Source organism: Leptinotarsa decemlineata, unplaced genomic scaffold (assembly GCF_025532065.1).
Source record: "Leptinotarsa decemlineata unplaced genomic scaffold, Ldec_3_MD MMD2_tig00004307_RagTag_RagTag, whole genome shotgun sequence".
In the NCBI taxonomy this organism is placed as follows: domain Eukaryota; kingdom Metazoa; phylum Arthropoda; class Insecta; order Coleoptera; family Chrysomelidae; genus Leptinotarsa; species Leptinotarsa decemlineata.
The window spans coordinates 1,370,817-1,397,404 of NW_027412606.1; the positions used below are offsets into that span (position 1 = coordinate 1,370,817).

Here is a 26,588-nt window from a genome sequence, read left to right on the forward strand (position 1 = left end):
AGAATATAGTTTTTCGATTATATTTATTGACATCTAGAAAAAAGGTATCTCGTCTAGACATACTACGTAATTGGGTAAAATCAATTGTTACGTATATTTTAATTTGAAACGAAACTAAACCTCACATATGCTATAAAAGATGTAACGGGACCGTGTACAATCAATAGCAAAAGAAATAGTTACAAATTAGTGAATGGAGAGTATAAGGAGTTTTTTTGATACAGCATAAACACCAGACTTCTATAAATAAACCAATGCGGGTATGGCATGGAGAAATCGCAAATAATATGAGATACAAATTACAGTTAGGGCTTCTCTGAATGACGTTCTGAAGTTTACTAACTGAACGATTATGGTGATACATCAGTGAAGTCTTCACTAAAAAGAGGTTAACTTCTAGCAAGTGATTCTCTATTCCGGATCATATAAAAAATATGATTGGAGGTGGTTTCTCGGACACAATACATAGGATTGAAAATCTGTGAATGCCCTCTTGCAAAGCTTGTGGAGTAGTGAAGAGAAGGAGTTTCTCGTCAGAAAAAACAAATAAATTGACGGATTTCGATTCTTTTCGAATATTTAACTGACTTAGTGTCTCTCACAATTTCAGACTTTCCCACGCTGCCCCACTTTTTTTGCAGACACACATTACAAGATTATCTGAAAAGTTCACAGGCTGACACACAGATGACGCTACTAGTATTTAGCCCATATGTATTAGTTAACCATAATCTTCAAAAGACGCCTGTACGATGTAAGCAGTAGACGCCTCAAAGAGGCTGTTACCGACGAAAACATCAAAAGCTTTCACAAAATAATTTTGGAGTAGAGATAATCGAGATGACTGAGGCTCCAAAGAACGTGTTGGATATATCGTGCATAAATATTTGGGTACGCCAAAACTCGTAATCGACCAAAAACAAAAACGAATAGACGATTTTGAGCAGTGTTTGAAGCTATTCCACCATAAAAAACTCGAATTTATGCGGCGATATGTGACAATGAATGAAAGAAAGCTCCATCATTTCACATTAGAATCAAGACGATCTTCATCTGAGTGGACTGCACCTGGTGAACCGACTCCAAAGCGTTCAACAACGCAACAGTCGTTTGGCAAGGCGCACGGTATAATATTTATAGACTATCTTGAAAAACCATCAACAGCGACTATTACATTGCGTTCAAAGGACGAAACAGCGGAAAAACGACCCCATTTGAAGGAAAAAAAGTGCTGTTTCATCAAGAGAATGCACCGTGTCATAAATCTATGAAAACGATGACAAAATTGCATGAATTGAGCTTCGAATTGCTTCCGCACCCACTGTATTCTCCAGACCTGGTCTCCAGCGACTTTTCTCAAGAGAATGCTCGCTAGAAATAAATTGAGCGCAAATGAAGAGGTAATCGTCGAAACTGAGGCCTACTTCGAGACTCTCAAAGGCAACTATACTGAATAATAAAATCAAATTTCATTTTGAAAAAATGTTTCAGCCTACGAACTTTCCAGCCCAACTTAAAAAATATGTATATGTATTTATGAAGTGTCATAACTAAATTGACGATGTATTAAGTTTTATGAATCCCACTGGAAATTCAAATTTGGTTCTTGTTTGTTTGATGAGATCATATAACCTCAAAAGTACCTGTCGATATCCCCAAACCTTAGAGGTATAACATTTATGTAACTTATATTATTTCCCATATAATCTGATATTTTTACTTCAAATACTGATTGGAATGAATTAAATCAATTCATTTGCTAAAAATATGTATATCAAAACTTTGGCACAGCCTTTCCAGAAAATCACCTCTGTATTCTTCAGTAACAGTCCATACTGTTAACGTCATCTTTATCATATTCTTTCAGAATGTCATCTAAAAGTGAACTAAAACTATCAATTCCTTCGACCCACTCCACCCTTTCATTCGTGCAAAATTCAAAGTTGGAATAAACAAAATTCACGAACTCACTTGGCGACAAGACCGTTCGACCTTTCATCTGAATGTAATCATGAGTTGGTTGATCAAGAGAGTTGAAGACAGATTGTAATAAGTTAATATCTTGCGAGTCCAGAATTTCTTCCAGGAGTTTGTCCAAATCTCCTACATCGTCGCAAGATATTCTACTTGGTGAAATATCATCCACTGAGCTAGGACCCGTTTCCGATCGGGAACAGGAACTGGCCATTGAACCAGAAGTATCGTTTCGAAGCGGTTTCTTCGAAGCCGCACTAGCTGGAGGCACTTCTGGTGCAACACTATACTTTTTTAGCAAAGCTACAAAGTCCCTGATGGTATTTGTAGCATACTTTCTGACTTGTATATCGCACTGATCTTGCAAAGCAGAATGAAACACAGCCAATGCGCCGTTCTGCGAGAGCTGACGCAAAACTTGGTGTAACCCCTTTTTTACCTGAGTTTCGCTCAAATTCACTATTTTTCTATGCTCTTTGGAGAAGGTGACAGACGGAAATGTTCCGTCTATCATGCCTTGTTGGGTCAAGTGATGATCTATAACCGATTTCCAGAAATGTAATGCCTTCACTCGTACTTCCCAATGCAAATCTGCAACGACTGCGTGAGTCATTACATCATAGAATTTATCCAGCATATTTTCTGGAATATTTTGGTGACGGTACATACAATGAACCAAAACGGCTGCCTCAGTCCGAACTATCCCTTCTGTTTCCATGTGTAAAATCTCCAAAGACTTTTCCTGAAACAAATTAAATTCTGGTCATTTTTTGTCTGAAGTGTGATGGTCTGATCATAATGTTCTAAAATATGGAAATAGTGGAATAACTTTCGGAGAATGCATGTGTTATGTGATCAGATTTATCCTTGACCGTTATCTAATTGATACCTCTGGTAGTAGGTCAAACGACACCTTTCATATTAAACACCATTACCGAAACTATGGATTCCAGAGCTCTTTAACAAGAATGGTAAGGAATGCCAATAAAGTATATTGTTGTTGTTGTATTTATTCATCTTTCAGATCATTATGATATTAGACATGTAAATAATAAAAATAACAATAAATAACTATATAAATATAAATAATTTTGGATGATGCAACAAATTTTTCCTTTATTTTCAGTATTTTACTATCAATGTAAGTTACAAAAAGGATTTGAAGCTCTATGACTTCTATTTGATTATCTGCGAGCACTTTCGACTGCTGGTCGTGCTGTCATCCTCTAGGCACTCTTCTATCTATAGAGATAGAAGAGTGCCTAGAGGATGGATTTGTAACTGCCTAGAGCAGGGGTCTCCAAACTTTGAAGCCTTCGGGCCATAATGATTTTTTCAGTTTGTTCCAAGGGCCAATTTCTGCCCTTAACTATATTTCTAGACTAGGATAGTCGCAAAGTGCGTGACCTAAGCAAACTTACGCTTTTTTTGCATTTCAATTATTATTGTGTATTATGACACTTAACGACATCTAGTGGCGAGTAGTGGTACTATGTACTATCTGTTTCAGCTACCCGCTAGGTGGCATTAGGCGTTTCCGTTTAAAAAATCTGTTTAAAATCTGTTTTTCCGTTAACCAGTAATATTTGGAATTACCGCGTTGGTTCGAAAAAGTTCTGGTTCTAGCTAGTGTAACTAGCAGACTAACTGCGAGTTAGTCTGCGTAGGAAAGGTGAAGGAAGTGAAACTGTGAAATAAAGTAACACCCGTCAATAAAAGAATTTTGATTTGACTTATTGTTTTTATGTGTGATTTGTTAGTATGGAAAAGAAGCGAAAAATCGACAGTGAATGCAGAACGTTCCAAGAAAAATGGAACTTTCAGTATTTTGTGATTGAGTCCAGTAATAAGGTGTTATGTTTAATTTGTAATGAAACCATAGCTGTTCTCAAAGACTATAACATTAAACGACAATATGAATCGAAACATCTTCAAAGTTACTACAAGTATACAGGAAGTGTGCAGAAGGAAAAATTTGAAGCTTTGAAACGCGGACTCAAATCGCAGCAATCTTTGTTTACCAAAGCGAATATTGAACAAGAGTCTGCAACTCGCGCCAGCTTTCATGTGGCTCTTGAAATCGGAAAACGTGGCAAACCATTCACCGATGGAGAAATGATGAAAGAATGCTTGATTGCAGTAGCCGAAGAAATATGCCCCGAAAAGTTAAATTTATTTAAAAGTGTCAATTTGTCAGCAAACACCGTGGCTCGGTGTTGATTTTTATTCGCAGAGTAGATAAAAGCTATGAAGTGTATGAAGAACTTCTTGATATTGATAGTATTCACGGCACGACAACTGGGGCAGATATTTTTAAGGGAGTTGAAAATGTCATTAATAAAAAGAACCTTCGATGGAGAAATTTGAAATCTATAACTGATGGAGGCAAAAATATGTATGGTAAAAATAAAGGAGTGGTTGCACTTGTGTCAAAGGCTGTAGAAAATGATGGTGGTTCAAAACCATTAGTCTTACATTGTATCATTCATCAACAGTCCTTGTGCGGAAAAGGTTTGGATATGTCTGAAGTTCTGAAACCAGTCATATCAGTTGTTAACTTCATCAGATCCACTGGGCTGAATCACCGACAATTCCGCGAGTTTATTCAACAGATTGGAGAAAATGATTAACCATATCATACTGCCGTACGCTGGCTTAGTTGCGGAAAAGTCCTTAAGCGCTTTTTTGAACTTCGAGCAGAGATCGAATTTTTTTTAAATGAGAAGCAGCGCCCTTTTGCCGATTTGTCTTCTATGTCGATTTGACAAATCATATGAACGAACTGAATTTGAGATTGCAAGGAAAAAATCAGCTTCTCCCTGATTCATACACCAATATCAAATCCTTCAGGCAGAAAATAATACTATTTCAATCGAAATTATGTAAAAAATGTTTCACACATTTTGAAACATGTGAAATATTCAGCCACACTACAGAGACTGGATTTCCCGTCAATTTTGCAATCGAAACTTTGAGTGCTTTGAAGATAAATTTTGATACTGATAGCTTTTTCAAAATCCTTTTGATTCTGACATTGAAACCCTGGCTCCGAAAGTCCAAATGGAGATTATTGATTTACGGTGCAGTGATATGCTTAAGAACAAATATCAAAATTCATCTTTGTTGGAATTTTATAAGAGTCTTCCACTGGAACAATTTGATAATTTGCACAAATTTGCTCGTGGGTTGTTTTCTGTTTTTGGTACTACTTACTTGTGTGAGAAAACGTTTTCCAAGATGAAGTACACAAAGAATGTTTATAGATCTCAATTAACCGATGAGCATCTTAAATCTCTTTTGATAATTGGTACAAGTAAAATTGATCAACAACTACAAAGTATTGTTGGTGGAAAATCACAATCACATAAATCTCATTAGTGTTTTTGTTTTACTGTGATTCATTTCAATTATTTGTTAATTATTAATATACTTGAACTTAAATACTTAAGTTAAGTTTTCTTTGTCATCATTTCTGTCGTTAAGTTTTACCTTGCAAGTGAATAAAACCGAGTAATTATCATTCTGTGTTTTCTTCTTCAACTTATCACAGCAATAGTAACAACAATTAGGTAATCATTGGCTGTCGCGGGCCAGATTGATGACATTAAATCATTGACAGTCGCGGCCGGATTGATGACACTGGCGGGCCGGATTTGGCCCGCGGGCCGTAGTTTGGAGACCCCTGAATTAGACTATATAAATTGGATCAAATTAAATGATAAAATAACAAATGAAGCAGTTACTTACCAGAATATTGCCCTTGGTCGCTAATGCGTCCCAAAATTCATCAATTTTAATCATTTCTTGTAAACATTTAAGAGCTGTTGCTCTGACGAATGAATTTCCATCTACAGACGCCATATTGAGAATCACACATGGAAAATCATTTTCTGAGACTGGTTTCCGCAATGAGGAGAATTCTAAAAAAAATCATAATTTACAAGGGGAAATGTATTACTTTATATCATGAATTGATAATATCACCTTCGATAAAAACCATTATTACAAAGGTACAATTCTAGCCTCATGTGAAATTCAGATTTTACTGTTAAATCCTAGATCGAAGATCGAAGTTGGGTTTGTTTGGAATGTTTGATTCAGTGCTACAGTATACAGAGAAATTTTGCCATATAAATATTGTTGACGAGAAAACAGAAAGTAAGGATTATATTAGAAAAGAAAAATAAACAATTGAATCCAAATTATGATTGGCCAGGTTTTGGAACTGTGAAAATTCAATGCCACATTGTTTTGGAGTAGTTAATTATGAAAAAAAGCAAAACTCACCTGTACTTGCAGTCTTAATCAATGTACAAATCAGTTCTATAGAAGAGTCTCTGATTTCCCACTCACCATCATGTAATTTCACATAAAGTAGAGAGGCTAATGGTATTATTGTCGTACAGTCAATCTTATCAATCAACAAAGCCAAATGAGGACTCATATACCGAGATAAAGCTTCATCGGCAAGTTTTAACCCTTTCACAACTACCTGAAAAAATGAAATTATTTCAATAAAACGTTTGTTAGCTGTTTGTATGGCGACCGTAAAATGGGCGGAGCGCGCGGTACAGTGCTCGAACAGGACATCAATTTTTGTTGTTGAATGTTATATCCGTCCATGGTGATTTGGTAAAACAGAATGAATAAGTGACAACTAATTTGACAGATGCAGCTTCAACAAAATGGTCGTTATCAATTGTTGAAGATCGAAAGTCTCCTATTATAGAATAGAATAGAGTAGAATAGAATTTAATCATCTGTAAAAGCACAACATAATATGTTACAAAATAATTTGGTACCTACACAAATGTTACTACTTCATTAGACTAGTCAACTAAAATCAGAATATATACCTATTTATAAGACTATTCTACATACACAACCTACTTTCAACGCCAAAATTTGTTAAAAAAGGTTAAAAAAAAAGGTCATATTCAGTCATTTGAAAATTCCTTCACAGAATAGAATGCTTTTCTCAGCAAGAACTTACTTAAAAGAGATTTAAAAGTTTCAAAATCATTGAAATTTTTTTCACTGCCATATTTGTTCTTGAAATAATTATAAAATACGATGCCTTTGTATATGTGAGAGCATTGACCAATGGCAAGTCTCGAAAACGGCTGCTGCACTATTTGTAGGTAGTACTTCCAATTGTTTTTTTACGTTTAAAATAGTTTGAAATATGTACAATGATGGCACAGTTAGAATAGATAATTCAGTAAATATTTCTTTGCATGATATTCTTTGATATACCCCTTTTATGCATCTAATAATTTTCTTTTGCTGTAGAAATACTTTTTCTATTTGAGTTGAGCCTCCCCAAAATATCAACCCATAGGATATATTTGATTGTATCAAACCATAGTAAACCAATAACAGCACGTCCATTGACACTGTGTTCTTCAATTGCCTTAGTACAAAGCAGTTTTTACTCAGTTTATTACATAAGCTGTTAATATGGTTTTCCCAGCTTAGTTTATGGTCCAAGGTAATACCTAGAAACTTCGTTGATGTGACCTGTTCAATACTTTTGCCATCAATTCTAATCAGGGAACAGAACATATTATTAATGTTTTTTGGAATGAATGAGATAAAATTTGATTTTTCTCTGTTCACACACAAGCCCATACTGGTACACCATGTGTGAAATTGGTTTGCAACGGTGTTGGCAGTTTCTACTGTTTTTGCTAAGTTGTTTTCTCTCACTATCATAGCTGTGTCGTCTGCATACATCATTTTGTGTGCTTGTTTGCATGTGGAGGTGATATCATTGACAAAAATAGTTAACAGTACTGGACCCAGTAGTGATCCTTGCGGTACCCCTACATTTACAGTTTTCTCTTCCGATTTTGCACTACCCAGTATCAATACTTGTTTTCGATTTTCGAGATACGATGTGAGCCAATTTAGTGGCGTCCCTCTAACACCAATGTGATAGAGTTTCTCAACTAGGAGATTGTGATCGACCGTATCAAACGCTTTACTCAGATCAAAGAAGAGTACAATAGAGCTGTTTTTTGAGTTCAAAGCATCATATAGTTGCAAACGTAATTCTGCCATAGCAGAAATGGTAGACTTGTTTTGTCGAAAACCGTGCTAAGTGCTATTATAGAATACTTTGTGAGGATGAGGAATCTCAAAGAATGATTGTTATTTGTTTTCAAAGTTCTAGATGACAGAAATTGATTCACTCCTAAAATATTGTTTTGGAATGTAACACACACACACACTAAAATTGTATGCTGTACCCTTCAATTAATAATAATAATACTTATTGATTTCTTTAGCACATCCTAATATACATACATTTTTTTTAAGTATTAATTTCAAATAATCATTAGTGTGCATAAGTAATCATTGACAAAGTAATAACAAAAATGATGAATTATTACTGGAAGAAAAAATCATTCTAAAATGATTCCATAATGGTTTAAAAATGTAGATATATATATATATATATATATATATATATATATATATATATATATATATATATATATATATGTATATATATGTATATATATATATATATATATATATATATATATATATATATATATATATAACAGAATAATTAGTGACTGGATTAACTATAAATCGATTTAATTCGTGAGGTTGCAGTCAATAGCTGGGCTGTTACAATGCGGTATATTTCACACCTTCGTCAGGACGAAGGTGTGAAATATACCGAAAGCTTGACATATAACAAAGAGTTTTCTTTGTAACAGCCCAGCTATTGACTGCAACCTCACGAATTAAATCGTTATATATATATATATATATATATATATATATATATATATATATATATATATATATATATAACGAATATATCACAAAACAGAAAAAAATCAGGGGTGAGAATTTGCATAGTTGATGAGTTTTTTTTTAATTGAAAAATATTTATTGAATCTTTCAACGAAGCTGAAAGTTTATCATACTCATTCAACCTTTTATAAATTAAAGACTGTCGTACTAAAATTTAGTTCGAGGAAGGAGGAATTTTTGGGAGCCACTCGTCGTGTTAAGTGGTTATGGATCTGAGATATACAGAATTCTTCAAAATAAGTTGGAAGCAAGTTATGTACTAGTTTGTGAATAAAAATCATCGCTAACTTTACAGTATTTGGGAAACAAACACCCACTGCAATGTACTTAACATGTTTGATTTACTAGTATACCTATTTACTTGTAAAATAATTCTCATTCCATGATTCTGTAACTATTGCATAGCCAATACCTTATTTTGGTCAACCATGAATGGTATCTATATCTTTCAGGTAGATTAAAAATAATATAGGTCCCAAAACACTCCCCTGAGGTACCCCGAAAACGACATCACGAGATGATGACATTGAATCTTTTTATTTTGGTTACCTGTTTGCGTTGTGTTAAATAATCAGTCAGCCATAACAAAACAGTCTCCCTGATTCCAATACTTTGCAGTTTATTTAGTAATATGTGGCGATCAGTTGTCTCAAAAGCTCTTTTAAGATCTAAAAATACGGCTGTAATATAATGTCCCTTATCTATTGATGCCTTCCATTTTGATATTGTGACTTGTAATGCAGACTCACATGAATGGTATTTTCTGAAACCTGACTGATATTTTAGTAATATATCATTATTTTCTAGATATTCAATGAGTTGATTATAAAAGGCGAGTTCTAATATTTTTTCAATACAAAGCAAAGTGTTGATTGGTCTAAATTCCCAGGATTTATTGGTGTTAGGGACTTTCTGAATTGGCACAAGGGCATTGGCAAGGGAATTGGCATTGAGGGAGTTGTTAATCGATATAACATTGTTCTCATGAAGTAAATCAGTTTGATCAACAGTGTTCACAATTTTTTGTATGCTCTCAAAAAAAAAATTGTTAAGTGATTCTGCAACATCTAGAGTATTTTTATGAATGACTGACTGACCATTTATTTTGAAATAAATACCATCAGTAAATGTATTGCTGTTAGTCTTTGGACTTACAAGCAAATGCTACCAACTTCGATGGAATTCCTGCGAAGTTTCTACCGCCTTCGATTACGACATATAAACGCTAGCCACGAGCATATTGATACAGTCAAGTGGAAGTTACAGTGCGGTACGCGAAGCGATCTAGTAAGGCGATAGACATTCGAATAATAGTTGAAATTATAGTTGAAGTGTTTGTTGTATTCAAAGTAAAATAAAGTTAACTTTGATCATTGTTCAGTGTAGTTAATTATTGGTCAACCCACGAGGAGAAACGTAACACTGTTACCCAACGAACCTTTTTGAAAATAAGTTATTTGGATTACTAGACTATTAAACTATAAGTAACTATACTCACCCTTGGTGGTAAGGTGAATTTTTCCAAAAAGTGATATACAACTTTCAAGATGCAAAATGTATCCGAACTGTCTTTCCAAGTGATGCCAAAGTCCTCAATGATTATAGTAATAGTCTCTAAAAGGAGCGCCAAGTATTCGGGCTCGCTCAAGAAGAAAGGTATCAGATCAGGATAATTCTCCATGCAGAAAGTTATGTCTACCAAAGTACGTGTGAAACAACCAAATGCAAATATAGCATTGTCACGTTTGTAATACTTTTTTGAGTGCAAGAAATACTTCAACGCCACCGTTCCCTGAGAGAATGAATCGTTATGATATAAATAGTCTCTCCACTTATAAAAAATCCTCAATGTGGCTGGGGCTATACGATCTACAAACTTCTGCATGAAACGAGTCCGACACTCATCCTGTTCTTCAAGTTTTTCCAAACAGGACCTTATTTTCTTTATATTGAACGAGGTGGCCGGAAGTATCTGTAGAATCATTAGCTGATCTTCGAATGACAAGTCAATCAGTTTTGGAGACAGCCACACCGGAGAAGTTTCTTCCATAATTTTCCAATAATCTAGACTGGATAAGATTATTTTGTATACAGTTTTCACTGGTCCTTTCGATACAGCATCATACAGAACCTCAAACAATTTCACTGTCATATCGATTTCTCCACAACGAATAATTTTTTTCTTGTGAGACTTGAAGTGCATGTCGAAGAAACACAAAATAATCAATATTTTGTATAAGTTATGAATGGAATCCTCATTTTCAGTTTGCGATATCAATTTTTGGACACATTTTTCCAGGCCACACTCCTCAGCAACCATCCAAATGTACTCTTTTTCGTTGGAGCGTACTTGATTTTCCAATGACTTGAGCAGCATTTCAACCACAAGTTGTAGATGAGGAGCTGAAGATTTATCCAAGGCATCATTTGTCTTCGCAAGCAAATCATTTGTCGTCAGCTTATTGGAAGCTTCAATCAGGGGTGTTAAGATAAACTGTATGATCGCTTTACAAAGTGTGCCGTACTTGGGACCTGCTACTACAAGTAATTTGGCGATGCATTTACATCCTTCCTTCGAAATGTAAACAGTGTGTGCATTTAAAGCTGAGTTCAAAATGATTTTCCAATGATTTGCAGTCATTATCCACTCCCATCCAGTTTCGTGATCTGTGAACGATAACAACAACTTCACAAGAGCCAGCTCGACGTTGGGTTGCGGAGGGGATGCCATACTGGAGGTTGATAAATGGAGCAACGATTCGAAAATGTTCGCATTTTTCAGTTCGATAAATATTTTTTCAGTGGAGCACAAAGTGCTTAGCAAATTCATTGTGAAGGCCAAAACTTCAGGTTTAGGAATTTCCTTAGTTTCTGCCCATTTTGTAATAACATTCGAGCACCAATCCAATAAAAATTGACGAATTGACCCATCTTGACCAGCTTCTGCATCATTATCTGCAAAAATTTATACATACAGATTTTATTATATCATATCTTTATCTTTATAATATATCATTATCTTTATAATATACGAGGTCTGGGCAAAAAATAAGGTGAACTTTTAATCAAAAAACATTAATTTATTTATCAATGAAAAGTGCAACGACGGTCAAAATCTTATTGGCCGCAAAATAATTTCTGCACAATTCCCTAGGTTTGACTTTATAGAGACATCTTACTATCCTTTTCTGTAATATCAACACAGATTAGAGAAGGGTTGCACTGCATGTTCCCCAAAATGGTATTCCATATCTTATTTGGGATTCAATTAAAGTGTAGTAAACCATTTTTGTTGTGTTAGAAACCACCCTCACTGCATAACATCCGGAGGAGATTTTACTATTGAGTTGCCTGACGTGTTCATCAAATTTGAGCCTATTATCAATATAGACACCAAGAAATTTTGTGTTCAATTTGTTTTCTAAGATATCATTGTCTATTGACAGTTCAATTAGCAGACATTTAAATGTTATTATATTTGTTTTGGAGATATTCAAGGATAATAAATTAGCATCATACCAATTTTTCACCTTTTCTAAATCAGATGATATCTTTTTATGTAGCTCTTCTGGGTTTTTTTCCTTCCACAATATTGTTGTATCATCCGCGAATAGAGTAAAGCTGCCAGATATACCTATCATAGTCAAATCATTAATATACAACAAATACAGAAATGGACCCAACACAGAACCCTGTGGCACACCAGATGTGATTGCCCTGCTTTCTGAGAGTTATGATGTTCTTACCATTTGACTTCGGCCTGAGAGGTACAATTCAAACCAATTGTACGTTACCCCTCTGCAGACATACCGGTGAAGTTTTTTGAGTAATAATTCATGATTAACACAATCAAAAGCCTTCGAAAGGTCACAGAAAATTACGGCAGCTACTTCACCAGCATTTATTTCTGAATAAAGTTTATAAAGGAAAGAGAATATTGCATCACTTGTATCTTTCTCCGTCTGGAACCCAAATTGGTTATTACTCATGATATCATGCAAGTTTAAGAAATCATTCAATCGTTTATTCACTGATTTTTCCATAATTTTCGCTAAGGTTGGAATTAGAGAAATGGGCCGCAGATTGGAGGGATTATGCAAATCACCACCTTTATGTAGGGGAATAACAATTGAAGTCTTAAAAGAAGGAGGGAATGAACCAGTTTCGAAGGAGTGTGCTTTTGAAGTCGATCCAACTCGTTTTTATCAGCAGTAAATAGTATTGAAGAACAGAAAGTGAGATTTGGTAAAACTAATGTATTATAAATTGTAATTTTTGACCGTCTAGATAGGCTAGGCGATACTCTCACCAGACAATTTACCTTATTGGTGATAGTTTTTATCACTTTCAATACATGTTCTTTGAATGTTAGTCTTTGGTCAATCAATACTCCCAAATTCTTCACCACTGTTACACTTTCAGTATCCTCATTAGCAATCTTTATACTAATTCCTCTATTTTTGATTTCGTCATAACCTTTTCACCTTCTCACTATTCAGTTTGAGAGTGTTGAGATTACATCATCGACTAACTCTGCATAACTCACTATTTAGAGTATCTACCAGCTCATTAACGTTATAAGAAAAGTAGTATATTAAGGTGTCATCTGCAAAAACTAATTTTGATTAATCATAATTAATCAGAGATTTCGGAAACAAGGTCATTTATATATATATATATATATATATATATATATATATATATATATATATATATATATATATAGAAGAAAAGGTTAGCTCGACTGGCTAAGTTAAGGAATAACGAAGGGAATGAATAGGGTATAGCAGTCAGAGTCAGTCTGACGATTCATTCCCTTATATATATATATATATATGTATATATTTATATATATATATATATATATATATATATTTATATATATATATATATATATATATATATATATATATATATATATATATATAAAATCCTTTATTTAGCAATGAAACTGCTAATACAATACATCTATAATCAAATACGACACCACAATGTGTTAGTCAACTAAACTCAGGAATAAAATTTCAAAGTATGAGTACTACAATAAATATACAACATCTACTTAAAATATCACAGTTATTAGTCAATATAAAACATAAACAGAATACAAATATAGAAGAATTTCACTAGTTCGGACTTCCATTGTCTACTATATAAAATGATTTGAAATCCCTGAAACAACTAAAAAAGAAGAATTAAAAATGAATAGCTGAAAATAAGAATTATATTAACCAAAATAAACCTGAAATGAAATAATAGTGAAATAAAATACAAGTAAAAATAGAACAATTGAATAAATAAAAATAATGAAATGAAAAAAGAAAATCAAAATAAAAAGTGGAGAGATTCCAAGTCACGTTAGTTAACGACGTTTCGATTGTTAGTATCTACAATCGTCTTCGGGTGATGACTGGACTGATTCCTTCGAGAGATGACTATTTATAGGTCGTTCGAGAGGATAAGAAGAATTGGTTCCAAGTACAACATCAGAACTTGCTTCAGATCCGGTAACGCTATCCGTAGCAGCCTCACGAAAACCAGGCCACCAAACGCGGACTGCGATTCCAAGAATTGCATTTACCGGATACCCTGTGAGTGCGGAAAATCCTATATTGGTGAAACTAAGAGGCCATTGAATGTTCGCATTGCCGAGCACAAGAAACTTACACAGCGAGGGGAAACCAGTATATCAGGAATAGCAGACCATGTTTGGACCCATCAACACAACATCGAGTGGTCCCAAGCTGAGATCTTGCTCAGATAAGAACATTGGTTTAGGAGAAAATTCAAAGAAGCCGCATACATGTTGTCCAACAACGTATTCAGCTAAGCCAGCGTAGAAATACGCAACATATGGAAACCCATCATCAAGCGAAAAATGGCCAACTCCCGCGGAACCAGTGAAGCGGAAAATGGAAAGCGGGGATAAGTGAAAGTACTCGAACGACCTATAAACAGTAATCTCTCGGAGGAATCAGTCCAGTCATCACCCGAAGACGATTGTAGATACTAACAATCGAAACGTCGTGAGCTAACGTGACTTGGAATCCCTCCATTTTTTATTTTTATTTTCTTTTTTCTTTTCATTATTTTTATTTATTCAATTGTTCTATTTTTACTTGTATTTTATTTCACTATTATTTCATTTCAGGTTTATTTTGGTTAATATAATTCTTATTTTCAGCTATTCATTTTTAATTCTTCTTTTTTAGTTGTTTCAGGGATTTCAAATCATTTTATATAGTAGACAATGTAAGTCCGAACTAGTGAAATTCATCATGAAACATTGTCGATCACCTTCAAACAAACAAATATAGAATACAAAAAAAAAAAGTTTATACAGTCAAAATTTATGTTATATAAAGACTAGTTCATTCACCCAATAGATGACTCTTCAACTTTCTTTTGAATAATGCAAGAGTGCTACATTCTTTAATATTTTTGTTCAAACTATTAAAAGCTAACATTCCTGCATGGTAAATGAATTTCTCAGTACACTTTTTATTTTTAACTCCTACATATATGTTATTATGCGTTCTTGTATTATAGTGATGATGATTCTCATTGTATTCAATATGCCTACTCAGGTATGTCGGTGATTATTCATTTTATATATCATCATCATTGTATAGTAATATATGAGATCTGTCACAGCCATCCATTGCAATTCCTTCAGCACTGCTTTGATTGGTGTCTCTCTTAGTTTTCTTAATATGATCCTCATGGCTTGGTTTTGTTGTTTTTGTAATCTATCCATTTCATTTTTATTGGCAGTATATATTATTGATGCACAAAATGTAAAATGTGGTAATATAAGTGTGTTATATATTATAATTTTTGTAGATTTGTAGTGTTGACGAAATCCTTCCTAGAAAGTTAACATTTCTTGAGATAGTTTTTATTACCTCTTGTACGTGTTCTTTGAATGTTAAGCCTCTATCAATTAAGACTCCAACATATTTCGTCGCACTAACGGCTTCTATTTCTATATTATCAATATGGATATTTAAATGTCTGCTTTCAAGTTCATGATATCCCGTTTTATTAGTAAATAACTTGAATTTTGATTTATTACCGTTTAATTTCAATACATTATAACTACACCACCGACTTTTTTTTTGTAGTTCACTATTCATTGTACTTATCAAATGTTCCACATCATGTGCACAGTAATATACAAGTGTGTCATCAGCAAAGAGATGAATTTTACACTTGTCTACATCATTAACAATATCATTTATATATATTAGGAATAAGAGTGGTCCTAGTGTACTGCCCTGAGGTACTCCGTTGTTATTGACAATTTCACAAGACGTTACATTATTAAGTTTTCTTACTTGTCTTCTACTATTTAGGTAATCTTCAAACCATTTATAGACTGTACCGGATATTCCATAATTTCTCAATTTAAGCAGGAGTCTTTTCCTATTTACTGTCTCAAAGGCTCTTTTCAAATCTAAGTAAACTGCTCCTACATTCATATTTTGATCTGTCCACATTTTCCAGTCAAATAAAACACTTTGAACCGCTGTTTCGCAATTATGCCCAGTTCTAAAATCTCATTGATTTTCAGTTAGAATATTATTACTATTTAAAAAATTTAACATTTGTACATAGACAACTTTCTCAATTAGTTTTTCTATTGCCAACAAAGTATTTATTGGTCGCATATCACTGGCTTTACTTGTATTTCATTACTTGTATACAGAGGAAGAGTAAGGGCCCAAGTGTACTACCTTGTGGCACTCCATTATCATTAATAGTTTCGGAGGAGGTAATATTATTGACCTTTGACCAAATAGTCTGTGAACCATTTCAGTACTGTGCTGGTTATTCCATAGTATTGTAGTTTTGAAAAGTTATCTCTTTCTATCGACTGTCTCGAAGGCGCGACGCAAATCTAAGAATATGGCTCCAATTGATTTGTTTTCGTCTATCCACATTCTCCAGTCAAATAAGATATTTTGCACAGCAATTTCACAACTGTGCCCAACTCTGAAGCCTGACTGATATTCTGACAAAATATCATTATCATTTACGTACTGGATCAATTGTTTATATTATAAAATGCGCTTCACATGATGAACATACAAGTAGCAAGGTACACATCATAATTAAAGACAAGAAGTATGAACATGTTGAAACCAAAGAACAGGATAGTAATTCCAAGAACGTTGGCACGCTTATGCCAACATTTTTTTCCAATGCTCGAAGCAGTTCCATTTTCCACACAAAATTTGATCGCCGAATATGCAAAACACTTCTAACTTTCATGCCTCTCACCCACAAACTAAACATGATAAACAGCTAAAACTGTGAACATATGTCAGAGACAAATATACAGACATAGAAAAATAAAAAATCGCTTATCGAATGTACGTAGCCAACTTTTAACATTCACCTTATTTTTTGAACAGACCTTGTATTCATTACGGGGACCTCATCTAGGGCCATTACTTTTCAACCTGAAAAATGAGAAATAAAACACTCTATGTTTTTATACCAATTGTATTTATAACGTTACAGCAGTTTCGTCCTATAACAACATTTTCAATGTCAATTCTTCTGATGCTACCATTGGAATCTGTACAATTGATTGAGATCAATCAATAAGAGAATAGACTTGGAGATGTGAAAATGAGGTTGGGGCTTCTAATCGTATATGTTGTAAATTGTTAAATTTTCAGATAGTACTATGTACATAGTACATACTACTATGTACTAGTACTATGCACAATAAATATTGAAAATTTGTCATGAAGCACACTTACTTATACAACAGCACATTGATATTTATTAACTGAAAGTTCAATGGTATTTATGAGTTATAGGTACAACTGATTATCCACTTTTTGTTGTTGTCACCAACACTACAGTTGAACGGAAAACAAATGTGTGAATTTATTTCAATAAATCTAATTTTAATTGTAAAATGAAGGCCTTGTGTCCTTACCTGTCACTTTGGTGGTCAAATGGGTCAGCAGTAAGTTGAGATATGAATCATTTTTCAGGTTGAAATTCGGATCTATCAACTTGTCCAATACCTTTTCAATCCTAACTTTAAGTGATGATTCCATTTCAGACTCTAAACAAATACAAGTTTTAGCTGATTAGAATATTCAAAGCAAGAAAGGATTCATCGAAAAAATATCAAAAATGAGAAAGGATTAATATAATTTGAAATTAGTATGTACAGCTCCAGAAGAAGATTATTGAAATGATTGAATTTCATTAGTTTGGACTTCCATTGACTAATATGATATGATTTGAAATTTCTGAAATAACACATGAAAAATAAAAAGAAAAGCTGAAAATAATTATATTGAAAAACCCTGAAAATGAATTACAATAAAATGAAAATTGAGCAAAGAATTTCCTAGAAATAAATTGATGGATGTAGCCCTTACTACTACTACAGTTTTCTTGTTCTTTCAATCAGTTTTGGTCAGAAGTTTCAAATCTATCTATAAAGATAATTTTTAAGGATTCCACCTAGGTAAGAGTTGAAAGCAAAATTTTCAGAGTACTAGGAAAATTTTCAGTTCTTTCTTTTTAAGAATACAATTTTCACTAATAAGTACAAATAGTCACTGAGAAATACTTTTCCAAAACAGACCTAAAAAATAAAGAAAAACTAAAATTGTCATAACTCACCAATTTTTTTATTTTCTGAAAATTTACAATCAACTCCTACAAAAGGGGATATAGAATCATAGTAATTCAAGAGGATCAAAGAAAGGCTTGCTTTTTTTACTAAAAAAAGCTGTAAATATTTCCTCTATAAGATGATTTTGGAAATTCCAGATGATTAACACCACAGTTCATACCTAACCTATCCACATTTTTAAATGTTCGCCATCACCGTTCAGTATCTCTCAGAGAAATATCATCTACTCACTTTGTGTACTCAATTTATGATACTCTGATTAGAAAACGCACTTATTTTCAATTACGAATATCAACAATAGTGCAAAAAAATCTCCATTTCCATTATTTATATTCACAATCACAATAATCTTTTATTTTTATCTTCTTCTTCTCTTTTTTTATGGTCTTTGCTTTCCTTCGGCGCAGTAGACCAGTCATCTCCTATTGCATTACAGATGTTATGTAACAGTCGCTACGTCCGGGGACGTGTGTGTCTTGCTTAACGCAAACTACGTCTGTATGTTGTTGATAGACACTAAGTCCGCGTGAATTGAGGTTTTCTTGCGTAATGAGAACTTTTGGCTCTGCGTTCTATCTTCACTTGCCGGTAGGTATTCGCCGGATATTAAGATTGAAACTAATGAATTTGGGATAAGGAGTGGATGTGGGTGTACCCCCCTCCCGCCGCTATTATAATTCAATATGGTTATACTCCATGAATTTGCGTATAATTATATATATATATATATATATATATATATATATATATATATATATATATATATATATATATATATATATATATATATATATATATATATATATATATATATATATATATATATATATATATATATATATATATATATATATATATATATATATATATATATATATATATATAATTTTGTGTATCGCTTACGAATAGGTGTGCTACAGTGACCTGTTTTCATGTGTATAAGACTTGTAATATGTCTTCTATTCCAGTACTATGGTGTTACAGGGAATTCCTAGTAGATCCTAAAATATGCTTTACCTTTTACTTGTATATTTTGTCTCCATTGTACGTAAAATTAGTTCGTTATTTTTGTTTCTGGTATGGAATGAAGTTATTTTTATTTATTTTCATATCCAGTGGCCATTTAAAGAATAAGTACCAATTTTTGCCAACATATCCACTTGTTCGTTGCCTACATTATTGTGTTCAGGTATCCAAGCAAATTTGAAAGTAATGTTGTTCTGTTCTGCCCCATTTATTAAATATTTTATGTTTAGCGTAATATAATCTAACTAATGTTATTGCAGTTTTGTCATATGAGGACATTTTCAAACTTCCTTATTAATGACCAGGTTAAAAAAAACTACATATTTAATGAACACACTTTCAAATACTTTTAATTTTTGTAATACTTGTAAATTATTGTTTATGATATTAGTTATAAGTCTTAGAATAAGTTGTAGAACCACAAATTTTACTTTTGCAAACTTTGTTACATATGGGACCTGGTTGAATAAACAAAATGTCAAATTTCAGTCATAGTATACTTTTACTTGAGGTGAATTACTTTTTATTTCAATTTAAGTTATGTGAAAAACATTGTCATCTATGGAAAAAACTTTAATTATAAATTTAACGAATTTACATTGATATATTTTCTATATCATCTTGCGAACTGTCCAAGGAAAATACTAATAATTATTATTGGCACTGTAACTGTAACAAGAGTTCCTCCACTTTCATCAGTACCGGGGCAATAAATTGTCGATTTGTCACCAAAACTGCCCCTTGCTTCGTCTTGAGCATTGCTATGGCCAGTTCCCAAGTTACATAGATCTGTTCTGCAAGACCTGAAGTACTGCCGATGAGTTTCATCTTCCACTACCTGGTTGATATAGATCGGAACATCTGTGCAGGATCTTGTCATAGATTGCAATTTCCCTCTTGGATCCTTGTAAAATAATTGGATTAATAAAAAAGGATAATCCTATGACCACATTATTGTTGGTAGACAGAAAGTGTATTACTATGTTTATATCGATATGTGACAAGTTGGATGCAAGTATTTCTAACATTACTCTTCAATTAGTCAATTAGTACATTGAAGAGAGACAGATGTATTTCGAAATGAAATTTGAAATATTCACGTCCTCCAGCGGAATACTTGAACAGATCTTGTCTTAGACGAAATTTTTGTATACAAGGTCTGTTCAAAAAATACAAACAGGGTGGTCTGAAAAGTTCCCGACCTCAACATAAAGATGGCAGCACTCGTAAAGCTAGTGAATTTCGTTGTTCAACTGTTAACAGTTCCTCGCCAAAGTTTCAGCCATTTTGGACGCGCAGTTATGTAACAGCCGTTTGAGTGAGCTGATGTGAGTGTTTTTATGAAAATGGGCAAAACCGAATATCGAGCTGTCATTAAATATTTGTTTCTTAAAGGCAATACGCCCACGCAAATCAAAGATGAGTTGAATTCTATGTATGGGGACTCTGCGCCATAATTTACCACGGGGGAATTTTAGGCAGCTGAATTTAAACGTGGTCGTAAGAGCTTGGAGACTCTGTACGTTCGGGACGTCCAAAGAGAGCAACTACCGACGAAAATATCGCCAAAGTTCATCAAATGGTACTAGACCACCGCCGAATTGAAGTGAGAGAAATAGCAGAGGATATGAACATGTCAAAAGAATGTTTTGTCACATACTAAATCAACATTTAAGTATTAGAAAGCTGTTCGCGCGTTGGGTGTCGCGTCTGCTCATGTTAAACCAAAAACGTGTTGGAATGAACATTTCCAACGTTCTATTGGCACAATTTAGGCGCAGTAAATCCGAGTTTTGGCGCTGAATAATTACTGTATATAAAACTTGGATACACCATTATACGCCCGAAACAAAAATACAGTCCAAAAATGGACTGCAAAGGCAGATCCGGCTCCAATAAAAGCCAGAACTGTTTTTTCAGCTGGGAAAGTGATGGCGACTGTTTATTGGGATAGTCGTGGAGTTTTTTAATCAATTATCTTCAAAAAGAAAAACCATTACAGGAGCATATTACGCATCATCACTTGATAAGCTAAAGGCAGAACTTGCGGGAAAACGGCCACATTTAGACAAAACAACGCACCGTCCCACACTTGCTATATGGCGAAAATCGACGAATTACGGTTTGAACTGCTTGATCATCATCCACCTTACTCAGCAGATCTAGCCCCAAGCGGCATCTTTTTTTCCCTCATCTGAAAATTGCGCTCGGAGGACAACGATTTTCGTCAAATGAAAAAGCAATCACCTTCGTGAACCATTATTTTACAGAGAAAAACTATGTTGAAAACAAACCGAAGAAATGTCTTATATCTTTGTGAGGCCACTCTCGAATTATAGCTGACTGGCTTACATAAAATGCATCGAGAAAAATTAATGTTTGGTTATAATGAAATGATACATAATAAAATAAGACTCTTACTTTATAATCCTGTCGCACTATTGTGCAGTATTTTTTATCACAGTCTGTTATGTCGCCTTCTACAGTGCCAGGATTGTCCAAACAGTGCGTATCTGAATCATCTTCCTTGAGTGAACAAGTGTAACATTTCAAACCTATGGTAAGAGAAAAATCATATTATTACATTTATTTCTTTCCAACTATAATTAGTATATTTGCGGTTTCTCGATAATGATGACATCTATCTTTGTTATTATCGACAGGCAAACATTCTACAGATGCATGTAGAGAACAGCAAAATTATTATCTGAATAACACTAATAATTGAGATACCATATATCAAAATTTCAGAGAGAACTTTGCAGAAATATGGATCTAAGTCATGCTGGCTGATGGACTGCAAATAGCTAGGTGGCTAGGGAGTTATCAACATAACCTACACAGACCACAAGGTAATGACCAGAGTAGCCAATGCCGTTGACACAAAAAGTAATCATTTGAAATAATCAGTTCAATAAAACATTCTTTACTAAAAACTCTGCAACATTCAACATTGCAATACTTCGAAGTTCAATTCGTTTAATTTTCGGACGGTGATTTGTGGAACGTGCAGACGGGCGCTGTCGTGAAGCAGGATCGGACCCCTTCTGTTGACCAGTGTAGGCTGCTACTGATGCAATTTTTGATACATTTCGTCGATTTCCGCGTGTGATCGGACGAGGCGAATGGAAGTTAAGAAGGAGGTATAAGTTAGTGAAGATAGAAAGAGACACAGTTACATTTAGTATATTACTGTGGGGGCAAGAGAGAGAGAGAGGTGCGAGCACACATTTACGGTCGAGTAGGATCTGAAGAATTGAAGAAAATTATCATACGTTGCCACTAATTTTAACATGAGAATTCAATGTTTATTTCGCGTCCGAAGATAGACAACTCTTGTCAAACTTTCTACAAGGTAAATTTGATCTAAAAATGAATAATAACTGAAATGAGTCTACCACAAGACATGAAACAACAATCGATGCAGTTTTGTCAAGGTATCTTCCTAATTTTCATTCAAAAATATATGTATCTTATTTCTAACTAGCGAATATACTACATGTTTTTATTTCTTATAAAAAGTAAAGGATTCATAACAGTTTCATTATATTGTGAAATCATATGAAAGTGATATACATAAATAATGAATAAAAGTGGCTTCAAGACACTGCCTTGTGGTAATACTAAATTTGTATCTGAAGCCTCCGACTTGACATATTGACAAGTTTCTGGGTCTCTTGAACAAACCAGTTTGGCTCATTACCATAAGTTTCATTAGTAGAATAGAAGAATCACTACAGTCAAAAGCTCTGGATATATCCAAAAATACCACATGCTATATTTCCACTATCTAGGCAGTAGTTAGATCAAATAATATTGTTTCAACACTTCTGCATTTCAAAAATCCATGTTGATTAGCACTAAAGATATTGTGCTCATCAACTGCTAAGTCAAATAATTGAGTAAAAGCTGAGTAAAATTGATAAGTCTACAGCTATCATAACATGGTGTATGTGTATAGAGAAAATATAGTGGTGGGCCCAAAACTGAACCCTGGAGAAGTCCATTTTTGACGTTTACAAATGTTCCTATCTATCGTGACAGCTCTCTTTGGTTCGAACAATAATCTTCCAAAAGTTATAATGAACCTACAGAAAATCCGAAAAATAATAGCTAGGAGTAGCTGATGCTTTATTCTGGCGAATGCTTCACAGTGTAATCAATCAAGAATACCAATAAGTACTAATTCCAAGGAGTGCAGTAACATAGCTATAACGCAAAGGATGTTGATTGGGCGGAGTTCTTTGATATCAGTTGGATTGGGATTTTCGGTGATGGTAGAATGAACGGAAACACTTTTTTTCAAGACAAATGTTGAAAACGTGGCAAACCACTGGGAGGATCGTTGAAAAGCAATGCAATAGCATGGATATATATGTTTAATGTTTTTCCGTTAACCAGCTGTCGCACCCTTACGAACGACAACCCTCAGTAGTCGAACATTATGCGACCTAAAGACTAACGAGGTCTTACCTTTTAAGGTGTGATTCCTAACTATGCTGGTATTAATGACTTCAACGGACTTGTTAAAAGACTTCTATAATATTGTATTGCAGCAATATTGATTTATGGTAGAAATGTCAGGAAGAAGATCGCTGGCAACAGAATTCATGAAGTAAGCGTTGATTTCAGTTGCATTCAATTCGGAAAAAATGTTTCGAGATATAATTCATCCAATAAAACTTTTTTCTCTTAGGATATATGGAATATTTTTAATATACCTTATCTGATTTGTGTTTTATTCTGAACTACAAAACATACTGTACAAAAACAACATTCAATGAAAGGCTGAAATGTCCCAAATCCACAATTCAGCTCTGCTAACGGTCTTTTTGATAATCTGATACTAATGTAGTATCTCTGAATATTCAAAAAAATTTAAAGTACATGCGTAGAATAAAATTCAAAGTACAAGCATAGAATAAACCTACCTGAAGTTTTAGCAATCAGGAAGAACACTGTAAAAATTAGGAGAAATATATTTTTCATTGTCACACCTGAATGAACCTTTTTGTGACTAATTTGTATCTGAAATGTTCCTTGGAGTTGATAAGATACCAGGATAATCAATCACTGATAACTGATTCAGATTAGAGAATCTGATTATGTCGCAATTTCGTAGAAAGAGAAATACATTGTATAGTGGAGAGCACGTTTCCTGTCATTCTCAAAGGTACAAGGTCTGATTTGAATGGGTTATATTTTTAGGAGTGAATAATTTTTGGGAAAGAAAGTTTTTGGCTTTCTACTACTTCATCTGATACAAAAAAAATGGATGAGAGAATCTTCCAAAGAAAGGAAGGAAGTATATAATCAATTTGAAAATAAGTAACTATATACATGGATGTGTAGATCATGCAAAGAAGTAACTTTCAGACACAAACTGAAAGAAAGTCCTCCTGAAACAGCTACTTTCATATAAACATTGAATTACACGAAAGAAAAAAAAATTCTTTCGAAACAAATACTTCTACATGAACACTGAATTATACAGAAGATACTTTTCTCTATTCAGTTTGTATATCGAACATTTGTTGAGGAATAAGAATCAGATATCATTCACATGAGTTCTACTTTGAGGTCTGTTTCAAAAATAAAGTGAATTTTAATTTTTCTCAGAGAATATTTATTTTGAGCTCTTTCAGCAATTCGCTTTTTATCTCCTCAATTATCGCAAAACAGTTTTCTTTCACGATTTCTTTCAATCCAAATGTTCCAATATTCATATTTTGATTTTCATGGAATTATTTTCCAGCAGCTTGACTGCATTAACCTTTCTCGATTTCATATCATTTCTAGAAACATGTGGATTCGTTTTCCGATTGCATTTCAGGTTAGCTTTCCTAATTTCTGCTACCGCAGTTGTCGGTTGATTGGTCAAACCACCAACACTGACATAAATACTTGGCAAGTTGACTTGGGTGTCACACCAATAGGTGGTTCCACTTATGTCTCCCTTGCGTTTACGCAGTTATTTTTATTAAGTACTTTTCTTGGTTGTAAATCAAGATGGATTTCGGCCACATTTTGTTTAGTCAGGGAAGCTATAGATTACGCTGTAGACGACCCCTCCCGATATAGAAGGCCCCGACACTCTGTCTAACGAGGCCCCTATGTCCTCCGTTAACAGATGAATAATATCTTCATCCATCTCACCCCAGCCAGGTAGGGGTATACCGCGAAGGGCGGTATGGATGTCTGAGGACTTTCATGCCACCATCAAACATCAGTCATGACCCGTTTGTCTTTCTGGCAAACATCAGTTAAAAGGGGAAGGGAGTCAGGCTTCAACCTGAACAAAATCAAGATGGAAACGTCACATTTTGTCTATAATGAGTTTCTCCCTAGTATCAAAGCCTTGATACGAGAGAGAAATCGCCTGGGAAGGCTCTATCAGCGAACCCTTCTCCCAGGGGATAAAATTGCGGCAAATAGGATGGCCAACCAAGTCAAGCAGGCCATCATTGATCATCGAAACGAAAGGTGGGAAGAGCTTTTGGAATCCGTTAAACCTGGTAGTGACGAGCTTTGGCGAGTCACTCGCAGGCTCAAGGGAAGAAGACTGCTCTCTCACCCATTCACGGAGAGCGCGGAGTATGGTACTCACCCGCCGACAAAGTGTTAGCCTTTGCTGACTCGATGGAACGTCAGTTTCAGCTTAACGTTGACGACGACGACATCGATCGCGATATGCTGTTGGAAACCGGGTTCACCGACTCCTCAGGGAAGATGACGATGACGACATCCGTCCAGCTTCTGTGGAAGAGCTGAAGGGATATATCAGGGCCGCAAAGGCTAAGAAAGCACCGGGGGTCGACTCAATAACTAACAAGTTGTTGAAGAGGCTCCCGGACAACTGCGTTGGATGAGGGTGTCTGCCCCTCAGACACTTTCCCAGAAGGTGGAAGCATGCGGTCGTCGTCATGATCCCAAAACAGGGTCAGAACTCGCTGTTCCCACAGAACTACCGCCCGATCAGTCTACTCTCTTTGGCGGCTAAGCTGGCTGAAAAAGTTGTTCTCCAAAGGCTTAACGATGAAGAAGTTGAGGACTGAAATGTTCTGCCTGATGAACAATTTGGCTTCAGGAG

At 34.4% G+C, this 26,588-nt stretch overlaps 2 protein-coding genes across 4 annotated transcripts; both read right to left on the reverse strand.

Moving 5' to 3' along the window:
• Positions 1-1,509: 1,509 nt before the first annotated feature.
• LOC111511923 (integrator complex assembly factor Brat1) lies at positions 1,510-19,110 on the reverse strand. Of its 3 annotated transcripts, none has more exons than XM_074178744.1 (6): positions 18,704-19,110; positions 17,759-17,890; positions 10,304-11,760; positions 6,262-6,466; positions 5,722-5,894; positions 1,510-2,716 (listed from the first exon to the last, which is right to left on the reverse strand). In XM_074178744.1, exons 2-6 carry the CDS (start codon positions 17,880-17,882, stop codon positions 1,820-1,822), a joined length of 2,856 nt encoding a protein of 951 aa, XP_074034845.1. In that variant the 5' UTR covers positions 17,883-17,890; positions 18,704-19,110; the 3' UTR covers positions 1,510-1,819. The 3 variants fall into 3 exon arrangements, with proteins under 3 accessions (XP_074034845.1, XP_074034846.1, XP_074034847.1); XM_074178745.1 differs by having other exon boundaries at positions 18,633-19,110; XM_074178746.1 differs by lacking the exon at positions 18,704-19,110 and adding an exon at positions 18,460-18,615.
• An 871-nt stretch (positions 19,111-19,981) lies between these two features.
• Positions 19,982-24,585, reverse strand: LOC141483847 (uncharacterized). The gene is made up of 3 exons (XM_074178747.1): positions 24,430-24,585; positions 21,920-22,053; positions 19,982-20,402 (listed from the first exon to the last, which is right to left on the reverse strand). The coding sequence occupies exons 1-3, from the start codon at positions 24,485-24,487 to the stop codon at positions 20,115-20,117; spliced, it is 480 nt and encodes a 159-aa protein (XP_074034848.1). The 5' UTR covers positions 24,488-24,585; the 3' UTR covers positions 19,982-20,114.
• Positions 24,586-26,588: the final 2,003 nt, after the last annotated feature.